The sequence below is a fragment of the Euwallacea similis genome, chromosome 33 (assembly GCF_039881205.1).
Source record: "Euwallacea similis isolate ESF13 chromosome 33, ESF131.1, whole genome shotgun sequence".
Taxonomy (NCBI): Eukaryota; Metazoa; Arthropoda; class Insecta; order Coleoptera; family Curculionidae; genus Euwallacea; species Euwallacea similis.
The window spans coordinates 1320975-1332995 of record NC_089641.1 but is presented as its reverse complement, the minus strand read 5'-3'; the positions used below and the strand labels follow the sequence as shown (position 1 = coordinate 1332995).

Sequence of the window (12021 nt, the reverse complement as noted above, 5' to 3'; positions counted from 1 at the left end):
AAATAGGAAATAATCAACTTTACTCTTATATTATCACTTTTCAGCTAATTAGATATGCGATTATTTGGTCAATAAAAGTTCTAATTAATAGCACTATTCAATTCCGCGTTTCACATCCGATATCATTTCAACAAACTGACCACTGAAGTGATGAGACATCGTTTTACTGAATCTCCGACGAGTTTCAAATGATGGAGTTTTGCATGCTTATGCTTCGGCATTATGGATGATATAGTAATTATATGTACTAAATTTCAGTGCACAGTTCTTGTGCTATAAAGCCGGTAAATTGATGTTTGATTTGGCGGTCAAATTCCAAAATAATTAATGTTAATTTTTATCATTGTTTCCAACTGCTGTGTCTCATTTGAGACTCATTATAATCAGTCAAATGGGCTCATGTTTCTCGGGAGCATTATTCGATTACAAAGGTAGAGAAAACATAAACAATAGTTCTAATATGGGAATGTAATATTCTTTCATTAATGAGCTCATTTTATGAATGAGGAGTAAAATACCAAAAACTTACCTCATAATAACAAACTTTTCAAAACATTTCACAACTCGCTAAAATTTTCAATTCTTAAATTGCGACGCTTTCTTTCTCAAAATCTGAAACGTAATAAGGACTAAAGTCCTCAAAAATTAATTTACTTGTATCGATTCTTAACCTTTGGACCATCAAATCCCGGTTATTAATTGCCAAAGAAAACACTTAGCCGGCAATTTTCAGCCAGATATTTACTCAAAGGTTTTCCACAGAAATGTAAATAAATACCACCCATATTTCTTGAGTTTGAATAGAAAATATTTGCTTAAGGTTTATAATCATAGAATCGCTTTGAGAACGGCGGAAGAAATACTTACTAAGAAGTTTCCTTTTTATTTTCAAAAATAACACGTAGGTATAAATTGTTTTAAAACTTAGATAAAATCGTCTCCAAGGTTCGTCACCGCTTCCTTATTTTCTTTAGCATTAAATAGTGGTTTGCCTGTGAGGTAACCTCCAAGGTATAAAACCATCACTACGATGAAAAGCAGACACAATAAGACCAACAGAACTAGGAATCTCTTCCATGCTTTCCTCCATTTGTCTTTGCAACAATTGCACCAAAAAAGACGTTTTCTTAGAGGGAGGCTGCTCTTCGAATGGTTTGAGAAGAAGGGAATTTTTTCATCAATATGTCGGTATTGCACTCGATGTCTGTATCTAAAAGTCACGGTATTTTAACTCGTTGATAATAAAAAAAACTCACAAACTTACTACTAAATCTTAGTTCACTCTCTTATAGGAGACATTATCAAAGGGTTTTCATCACCTTCTGGACAAAAGTCCCGGGCAAGGCGTAAATAGCCAACAAAGCAAAGACTATTACAAAAACAAAGCAACACCCCTTGAGGATTTTCCACCTCCAAGTTTTACATATTACGTGTTTGAAGGATTTTAAGGGGTTTCTGAACCAACTGAAAGATGTGTCCGGTCTCCTAAAAAAGAGAACCATCAGTAAGGTATGTGAGTTTTGATTTTTATTGAAATAACCGTATGTTTTGTTGTCTATAAAGTATCTAATATTCGTAAGAGGCGGAAAACCAATTAAGGGAAGCCAAAGAGCGTGAATCAATGATTATTTTTAGAAATCTAACCACTGTCAGTTGATAACAGAATGCTTGTGCTGATGGTAAAACATAAGAGATATAAACTTACTTCGGAGGGGGTAGCGGTTCAGGACCTTGTCTGCCCATTCCTACGGGCTTTAGTTCAGCCTCTTCTTTAGTAAGGATTTCAAACTCAGCCTCAAGTTTGCCCTAGAAAAGCAATGTATTTCAAATTTAGATAATTGATCGCTATAAAGAATATGTAAAAAGCTCACTGAAGTCTAGAATAAATGAAGTAAGTAAGGTCGGAAAATGTGAGTGTATGACATTTTATGAAATTAGGTATTTCAAGTCGGTATCTTGTCGTTGTTCTTCTGAAAACTTGATTTAGCTCTGTTCGAACTCTTTTGACAATATATTGCAGTTTCCCTGACATCTTTCTAGATCATTCATTCCGCCTTGCTTGCAAGAGAAGTACCGATCAGGGCAAGTTTTGTTCGTCAGGTTCATTTTCATATAGTTTGTCTTTACGATACCCTGTGTTAAGTAAAATAGCACTTCTGAAAGCTCTGCAACTGTCTAGTAATTTATCCTTCAGTGTTTTGAACTCGAAAATCCCTTTCAGGAAACCGTAATACACCCTTTTCGTAAACCAACCCATAGAGGTACTCGTGAAGATTCCTTGCCACAGCAAGCATACACCTCTTGACCACACAGTGGTTCTTGTCCAGCCTCAACAGGACTTCGATCCGGAAGGTTTGTGAACTAATTCGATAGCTCTTTGGACGTTTCCAGTTTAATTTTTTTTTCCGACTGTCCAATATTTTATGTTCATCTTAGTTAACTAAAGTATTAGTTTAAAGGACAAGTAAAGCAATTCTAAATAAAATTGAGAATAGTGGCAAAGAAAAATTCGAAACAGCAATTAGGAAGGAAAGAGAACAAAGAACTTTAAGAATTAACAAAGAAAATGAGACGTGAAGAAATTTTCTGAACCTGTTAGTAAATTTGAAATTAGAAAAAGACAACATAAAAGGGCAGAATTCACGAATAGGCCTCACCCCCAAGATAACATTTCGCGTCTTCTTATCTTTAGCCGTAAAAGGCCACCACCCTTTGGTACTTCTAAGCTTGAATAAATTAATTCCCTTAGCGTTGGGCTCCAAAATCGACAAATTGCATTTCTTTGAAGATTTCGATCCTCGGGGCATCCGGAAAAGCTCCAAATTCAAAGAACCTGTTGCCAAACCTAACAATTTTTTTTAATCATTGAAATTGCTGTGTTTTACCCAAAAAATCATCTGCAGAGAAGGAGTCATTGTCCCAAACTGTCAAGTGCAAAACGCATGGAATTTTAATCTCTCTTTCTTCCTTTGACAAAATTGACTCTTTCTTCTTTATGACTAACTTGTTTTCATTTGCCAGATACTCAAACTTGAATATAAACCTCCAGTTAAAGTTACCCTCTCCAGTTAATGATCTGTAGTGCACGTCTGTATACTGGCTGTTGTGAGGCTGGTCCAACCATCTAAAACAACCCCCATCCTAAATAGGAATCAAACGTCTTAGGGAGATAAATCAACCCTTTAACATAAATATCAGATTTCTTCTCGCCAGTGAAGAAATCATCCTCTGACAGGATTATATCTTCGGTATTCCAAATTATCACACGAAGTTCATAAGTGATAGGTTTCCTTGGGGTTATATTCACTCTTTCGGGTACTGGATAATCAACTCTAGGGAAAATGTCTATCCAGAGCTGGATTTTTCCCTTAAAACTTTTTATCGTCAAAAGAAGTGAACTTGTACGGTAAAAATACCTGTTCAATTCCAGGCTTATCTGGGGTGTAAAGTGAACGAGTTTCCACGTGTTCAGGCACAAATTCGAATCCAATAGCTGGTAGTTCCTGCCATCTCTTAAGTGCTTCTAGGGCTAAGTTCTCGCGATCGATGCCAGGGTCGTTAGTGACTAAAATCAACTCTTAAAGTATGCGATCAAGGAATCTTTAGATTGTTTACAGGTAAAATCCTTAGGGACAAACTCTTTACCACCGACACAAACAGAGGTGGCTGTATACTCTGGTGTCGGAAGGCTCCATTTCTGGCAGGTGGTATTCAGAATTTCACAGGGTGAGTACTGGTCTCTCCAACGACAATATCCGCAGCTAAAACCAAAACACATTTTAAAGAAGTTAAGGAGGCTATCTAGAACTTTACTCGAAAAATGTATCCGCTATTCCACATTTGGCCCGATGTTTCGTATAGAAGCGATTTTCCAGGTCGATTCTTGTTTCACCAATTAGGTCATCTTTAGTGGTCATATCATAGTCGAAGACTTGGATGAGAACAGAAGTCGTTTCTGGAAAGCTCCCCTGGAACTCAAAGCATCTATGACCTTACTAAATAGTATTAAGGTACTTGAAAGTGTGGTACAACCTTCCGAATATGGGATTTACGTCTCTAGGTACGTAGTTTTTTCTATCGCAGACTAATTCTCGTCCGAATTTTAGTTGCAAATAGGAGTCCGATCTGCCATTTAAATCCTTCGGTCTTAGGTGAATTGCGCGAACACAATAAATTCTGAACAAAACGGAAAGAATAATTTATGATTCCCTAAAAGAAGAGATATTTCACCTTAAAACATACTGAACAGGATGGTTGTCTGGATAATCAGCGAACACCCCGTTCTGTACCAAGTTGCCAGAGGGTGTCACATATTTCTCAACATCCTCATCATCAGGTGGCCATTTGTAAAATTTTACGGCCCTAAAGATCTTTGCTATAATAAGGAACAATTAAAAATATCAAAGAAATACCCTTTAAACACTGCAGTTGTAATCTGCTCGTCGAGAATCTCATCCCCAGTTATCTTCCCTTTAAATATCTCGAAACTGGTTAACATATCTGAAAAACCCTGGAACTCTGGCTGGTATTCTAGCTCATTGGAATAGATCTGAAAGATTTTTATAAGCAAAATATTAATGAACCATTGCCTTTTAAGTACCTTTAACTTATTTCGATATGCAGGTGGAACGTGTTCATTTTCATTTCTGGGTATTTCCTGTAAGACGCGAAAAGTACTACTCTGATTTCTTCTATTATCTGAGATATTTACGTCTATAGAAGCGTAAAATTTTGTCCACCAATCAAAATCGCTGTATTCCTCTTGAATATCTTCGGTTGAAGTCAAAGAATAGCCGCTTTGGGACTTTTTAGGTGCCTTCTTGGATCTGTTAATGTTGCACAAACATTTTAAGCATTTGACGAAGAAACTCCAGCATTTCTTCAGGACAGAGTTCTCGTTTTTGACGTCATCAGTTCGTTCAATTAAGGTATGTGACCAATTTTTCACAAATATTTCGGAACCTAAGGAAGTATACTGTGCGGCTCTAAAATGTCCTACTCCCTTTTTAACAAATTATTATTTTAAAAAAATTCAAAAACAGCATTAAGTAGGAAAAAACCTATTTTTTAACGATGGTCATTTTTTTAAATATTGCTTACGTCACCGGTAGCGCAAAATGGCCGATTTAAAAAAATTGAAACATACGTTAAGTGACACCTTAAATTAAAGGTCTCTTAAAACTACACTCAATGGTGTATTGCGATTCAAAATCTATCAATTAGTTTTTGAGAAAAACAAGTATAAATTTGATAAAAAGTTCAATATAAACTCAGTTAAATAGTACGTAAACAATGAAAAAACATGTTTATTGATGACCTATGTTTCAATTTTTTAAAAATCGGCCATTTTGTGCTACCAGTGACGTAAGCAACATTTAAAAAAATAAACAAATGTCAAAAAATAACATTTTTTGTCTTATTTAACGCTGATTTTAAATTTTCAAAAAATAATAATTTTTAAAAAAATCAACAAGGGCGAGGGGGGAGGGGGAATTTAGAGCTGCATGGTATAAGAGGTATACATTACAGCAAAATATTATAGTTACAATTAATAGCCAAATATGCAAATTAACCCAAAGCGAGCTCTGAAAACCCATAAGGGTCTTATATCAAAATTACTATACTTGTTTCGTTGTGCATTATGGGGCGGCTGGTCCCACTATTACAATGCAACCCACTGAGCATATTTTGTCTCTCATCAATCGTCATAGGGGTGAATAAAAAGTTCGTGGTATCGCAAATACTGATTCCTGCAAACACGTACACTCCAAACTTCCTGCTGTCGAATAACTTGAATTGAAAGGTCTCTGTGTACTCATCTTGTGAAGTCAACTCCTGTAAAAAATCACCTTCAATTGCTCACACTTTAAGGTTGCTCATTACCAACCACATTAGTAGCCCCGATATGGTGAGTAAAATTTGCAAATTTCCTAGCATTCTCTATAACTTGGGATTCTATGGATTTATTGCCGCAGTAGAACGTGATTTTAGGCCTGTTAATTTTGATGAGCTTCACTTTCTTCAAGTTCCGCATACCCCAAAAAAGTACCTCTACTCTGTAGGATTTGATATGGGGTTTTATGTGGCTAGGTACTGCCATGATTTGATTATCTGGTATTGCTTTATTCAACTGGGAGATCTAGGTATAAATGTTAATGAGCTTCGATTTTAAGGAGGAGTAGTGGATTTGATTCACTTCTATTAACTCATACGCCGAAAGGAGTTTTCCAGTGACCTCATTCTGGTTGAGAATCGTATGAAGTCTCAATTTGGTAATTGATGATGTTTCCTCGAAAGGATCGCTCAAAAACGACACCCTGGGTTTAATAATGGTTCTACCGATTATTTCCGCTGACATCTGAAATTTCTGCTTAGTCATATAAACTGAAGAAGTTGAAGAGATGGTTAGTACCTGATCTTGATCGAACATTTCCACGAAAAAAGAGGGGGGATTCTCTTTGATGTAGCTTCTTGAGCCCTGCACATAGACGTTGGAGAAGGTTAAAGTTTGGTCCCACAAGGGCAATACGATGTTCTTTTTAAGCTGCAAAATAACTATGGCAGGCATACAGGGAAGAAACTTAGAAGCTTTACCTGAGTCTGCTTCGTTTGATTGAGGAATGTTACTTGAACAAATGGGTCTACCAAACCAGTTTTATCGAAGCCTGGACGAACAGCTCCTTGGAATATGTAGGCTTTGGCTTCAAAAAACTATTGAAGAAACTCATTGACATTTTAAGTCATTTCACCCTTTTAAAAGGAATTGTTACGTATTTTTCCTCAGCTGTCAGCGATTTTCCTTTGTATTTGAAGCCCTTGGGGAGAATGTTGAAGCATTCTTGATGCTGCTTGTTTAGACCTAACCACAGGAGTATTTCTATTTTGCACATTACCGTGTTTTTTTCCTCTATCTGAGAAAACGTTACAAGGAGCTAAAAAAGTTTTGAAGGACTTGCCATATACAGCACTGGCCGGATCTTCCCGCAATACTGCCCCATTTCTTCGTCAATGTGGGAGAAGACAATATCTCTCGCTGGAATCCTGAAAGCTCCTATTTTTTTGTTTAAGCAAGTCATGAAGACGAAGATATCTGGCCAGCAGGACTGAGCCTAAAATCATTTTGGAATATAAAATAGTTCTTGAGCAAATATTTTTAACGATTAGGTACATCCTCAACTAAACTTTCTATCTTCTGCTGAATGTCATCTAAATGCCGATAAATCATCTTTTTGGATGTGTTAGCTTGTAGTACTTGCAGCTTATCAAGAACTGAATTCTGGAAGTTTCATTTTGCTCTTAACGGACATTCCAATTATAATTATCACCATTACCATGGTTCGTAAGCACAGCTTTACTCTCTCCTTGTCCAGAACTGTTCCATAGTCGAAGTCGCTGTAACTAGTTGTAATTAGCTCCACATACTTTTTTCCACTAGCAAATAAAACATCTATAGTTTCTTTAAGACTCTCCTCAATTAGCTGAGAGGAGTTAGGGGAATATTTTGCGAGCATTCCTTCGATTATATCCAATCTTCCTCTCTATTGTCAATTCCAAAAATACATCATAAAACCATCTCAGGAACTTACCAGTTCCTTTGATATTTTCTCAATCATATTAGAGTTATACATTCTCTTCCTGAAATCTGGCCGAGTAGACTTAATGCTCAGACAGGGCTTCTCATTCCCATAATCCATGTAGTAGTTCTTCCCACTCTTCAAAGGCTTCGCCCCTAAATACTTAAATAAGTGATGAAAAATAGGTGAAATGGAAACCTGCCTAAAGTTGCATTTTCAGGGTGCTCAAAGTCGAAAAGATCCCCAATCGGCATTTGGGTGGTAACGTCCCCAAAAGTGATTCTGAATGAAATATGCTTATCCTGGTATTTCTTGGAAATGCAGTTGGCCTCGAATATGGTCGCGAACAACAAGGTTTCCTCAAAGCTGAACAAAGTGTCCTAAAGCAAATTTCTATATTTTCCATCACCACCACATAAAACTCACTTCTTCTAAATAGGAAATCTCATGTTGAACCTTCACTTTATTAGTTGCACTAGTTGATATTGAGTCTTGCAAAAGCTCAGTGTTTAAAGACATTAACAGACTCCCCATGTAGCCCTCGAGATTCTGCTTTGAGTAAAAATGGACATAAGTGGGGCCAAAAGTAGGCAGAAATCCTAGGAAAATTCCCTTATTGTAATATAATTTAAAAGCATATTAACGCAAACCTTCGACATCATCATTTGAAATGTGCTTTAAAGTTATATGGTGAGTCGCTTTGACCCTATCATAGCACAGCTCAAATTTGACACTCTGACACAATGGGGGGAAAAGATCTGTAATAGTCAGCCTTTCCTGGAAGACAGGATTAGCGCTACCTTTTCTAACAGTGGTACCTACCTAAATGGTTGCATTTTGAATAATGGTAGGGATTTCTAAGAATGTTTTGTATCATACCACCGATCCAGCAAAGCTGACAATAATTCTAGTGGGAGATTTAACTTCATTAGAATTACCGTCATGTTTGGTAGTCAAAAAATCGACGAAATGCATTGATTTTAGCTGTAAATGTTGGCAGTGGTAAATATCGAAGATGAATCTGGCCTTTTGACGTTCACCAATGAAGGTCATAGGAGTCAAGAGATTTCTGAAGGTTTTGCTTATTTTTGAGATGTGAATACGATGGTCATGGGTATCTTACCCTTCAATTTCGTCGTTAACCACATTTAATGGCAATTTAGGTATTTGACCACGGGCTAAAATGTCTATATCAACTTTGAGGTATCCTGTAGGCCCGCTGGTAACGTCTGCTTTAGGTGAGGTCAAAATTGCCCATCGGTGGTAAAACTGCGAGTCTGGGAATTTTGTTACTGCCAATGGAGCTTTAAAATTGGAGTCACTTTCTTACTTTTCTCGTTTACAACTGTTGCTACATCTAATTTGATACTGCCCAGTATTTTTCTTTTTCTGACGAAACATCTTGGTTGAATTACCTGTAATTTTGGTACTGTGTTGGAAAGGCAATTTTTGTTAGCTGCAGAAGGAATTTACCGTGATAACAATGTTTTTCTCTAAAAACTTCTCGTAGGTTGATTCCAGCTCAAAAACGAAGTACTATAAAAGAATTTTTTTATTACTGATTTGCCAACGAGGAAAAGTCCTGATGGTTTGATATTTGGGGAGGTGTTGCATTAATTTTAGACTACATTTAGGTACTTATTTTGTTGAATAATTTTTTTGTTGAATAACTTTAATAAAATATACAGGGTTTGTCTGTATATTTAAACAGCGCCTATTATTTTTATTATAAAAAAAAATTACAACTTTAAATACAAAAGTTGTAAGATTTATCCTAAATCATCAAAAAATGTTACATAAAACAACAGATGAATATTGCAAACTTAAAAAAGGACACAAGGGCAGTAAATTTATAATGGAACATCCTGTATATTTTATAAACATTCAACAGACCTTTATTTTCGAATTTCAAAAATATATAACATATTGACGTTGGGTTTAGCCGTTTTTACGGTATTTGCACGTACAAATCGGGATTATATTGTTTTTCTAAATAGCAGTTGCCATGAATAAACAAATGGACCGAACGTCACTTGCAATGATTATTTATTCGACTGTCATATTTTCTTTATTTCATTCGTAGAATGTATGACCAAAACAATTGTTCATTCATGGCAATTGCAATTTAGAAAAACAATATACTCCCGATTTTTAAATGCAAATGTCGCGAAAACGGTTAAACCAAATGACAACATGTTAATATATACAGGGTGGTCCCCTTTTTTGTAGCAGAACTTTAACAGTCAATAGAAAAACTTATTTCAAGAAAAAAATTTCATTTCGACATAGATCCATAAATGCTTCGTTTTAAAGATACCAGACGTTGAAAACTTTTTAAAAAATGCTATTATTTTTATAATACTCCAACCTCTGAAGATATTTAAACTAAATTTAGTGTACAGCATTCCATTGTATGCTGCCATATTTAGTAATAATATCACGGCCCACGAGCAACCAGTGCCGAAGTTGTGAAGTTTTACTGCCATAAAATTCAATAAATGACAAATAGGGTCCTGTTTAAAATCAAATTTTCTTATTTATTATTGTTAATAATACGTATTGCATAATTAAAAGTGAAAAACAGCTACAAAAATTAATTTAATTTAAAGTAGGTGTTCAAAATATGAACCATTTTGTTGAACACAAAATTCACACCGACGTCTAACGGATCGGAGAACACCGATTAAATTATGATATCTAAATTCAGTGCACGCATCTCTAATGCAGCCTTTAAGTTGTTCCCTTGTTTCCACAGGAGTTGCATATACTTGTTTTTTTAAAAATCCCCAAACAAAAAAGTCCAACGGGGTTAGGTTGGGAGAATTTGTTAATTTAATTTTTTTAATTAAATTTGTGACGCAACTGATCCAGATACGAAAAAAATTTCAAAAGGCATTTTTTTATAGAGAATGAATTACTTATTTAGGAAAAAAATTGAAATTTGATTTTAGACAGGACTGTATTAGTAATTTATTGAGTTTTATAGTAATAAAACCCCACAACTCTAGCACTGGTTGCTCGTGGGCCTTGATATTTTTACTGAATATGGCAGCATACAATGTGATGCTGTACACTAAATTTGGTATAAATATTTCCAGAAGTTGGAGTATTATAAAAAATAATCGAATTTTTTAAAAGTTTTCAACGCTATGTTTAAAATAAAGCGTTTATGAGCATATGTTGATATGAAATTTTCTTCTTAATATAAGTTTTTTATCGATTGTTAAAATCCTGCTACAAAAAAGAAGACCAACCTGCATTGTTAAAATCAGAAAATAAAGGTATATTCACTTTTTTAAAATATACAGGGTGTTCCATTATAAAGAAAGAATGGATGAGGATGAAAATAATAATTAATTTTTTCTTCATTGCTTTTATAATGACTAATATAGAAACCAAAGTTTAATAAAAAATATTTGTATATACAAAGTAATCCAAAACAACCCGCCCCTCACAAATTCTTTACATCGAAAAATAATGATAGTGTTTTTGGGGTTTGCGATATACGAATTTAGGCAAATGTGTAGGTCCCTATATCATTGAAAAATGCTAGCTTTTTTATGAAAATAGAGGGGTTTAAAATTTCTAAAGAATCCAAGCATTAATAGTTATGGAAAGCCTATATTTAATAACAAATAAAATATTAGTAAGCCATAACGTCTTCTAATCACGCCAATGGATGTTTTCAAACGAAAAAAAACTTCCTCAATGCCTCCTCGCAAAACCAAAATTACAACTTAATCTCTTGTCTAACTTTTTTCATAAACCACGTACATTTGTTAAGGCATTTATGAAAAATAAAATTTTAGTATGATGCAAAAATATTCGATGAACGATCTTTTTGGTGGCTCTGTTCATTCTTGTATTTTTGACATGTTCTTGAAGAATTTCTAGAAATTTCCAAATGGCAAATAAAATATGATGTTTAATAATTGCTTATACAGAATAAAAATAGTTACAAAAAAATACTTCCACCAAAGTCTTCAAATTCTGGACTAAATGGTGATGGACCTGTTGCTATAATTCCTATAGCGTAGATAAAGGAATGGAATGAAAGCTCGTTTATGGCTCTATATTGCCTTTATTGTGCTATCAATAGTAGTACGTATGCCTTAATTTAGAATAAACATGTGTTAAAGCAACTTTCACCTAAATAAAACCATAGAAAAATCAAGTCAAATACAATGAAATACGAAGAAGCCTTCCCCTGGAGCGCTTTCTGGTTCCGACCATGCGGGTCTCCTAATAACAAAATCCCTTACCTCGTTATAAAACGGACAATCCGAAGATTTTTGTACAGCAGTGGATTTCTTTTGATTTCCAACTCTCACTATAACAGCAGAATTCATGTTATCCCATATGTAATGCCTGCCTTCAATTATGGTGATTGCCACGAGATAAGTCTTGAGTTTTTCACTCATTTTGGACAGGGATTTAAGTTTGATTT

General features: G+C 35.0%; 1 protein-coding gene across 1 annotated transcript; it reads right to left on the bottom strand.

Moving 5' to 3' along the window:
• Positions 1–1149: 1149 nt before the first annotated feature.
• Positions 1150–12013, bottom strand: LOC136418168 (otoferlin-like). The gene is made up of 32 exons (XM_066404135.1): positions 11837–12013; positions 9048–9110; positions 8905–8989; positions 8698–8851; positions 8454–8643; positions 8225–8396; positions 8001–8173; positions 7777–7954; positions 7587–7729; positions 7332–7538; positions 7169–7276; positions 6957–7109; positions 6771–6911; positions 6595–6711; positions 6413–6544; positions 6197–6358; positions 5888–6139; positions 5625–5835; positions 4712–4962; positions 4601–4657; positions 4413–4549; positions 4231–4362; positions 4033–4176; positions 3814–3984; positions 3616–3761; positions 3417–3565; positions 3180–3367; positions 2886–3124; positions 2658–2833; positions 1706–1806; positions 1265–1485; positions 1150–1204 (listed from the first exon to the last, which is right to left on the bottom strand). The coding sequence occupies exons 1-31, from the start codon at positions 11993–11995 to the stop codon at positions 1302–1304; spliced, it is 4875 nt and encodes a 1624-aa protein (XP_066260232.1). The 5' UTR covers positions 11996–12013; the 3' UTR covers positions 1150–1204; positions 1265–1301.
• Between the last annotated feature and the right edge of the window lie 8 nt (positions 12014–12021).

What these genes read in the sequence shown, in the direction of transcription:
- LOC136418168 (XM_066404135.1), bottom strand. Translation starts at nt 11,995, where the DNA reads ATGAGTGAAAAACTCAAGACTTATCTCGTGGCAATCACCATAATTGAA. An exon ending in AACAGTTGTAAACGAGAAAA is followed by an intron (nt 8,852 to 8,904) that starts GTAAGAAAGTGA and finishes CAAAATTCCCAG; the next exon opens with ACTCGCAGTTTTACCACCGA. An exon ending in CATATCGAAATAAGTTAAAG is followed by an intron (nt 4,550 to 4,600) that starts GTACTTAAAAGG and finishes AAAATCTTTCAG; the next exon opens with ATCTATTCCAATGAGCTAGA.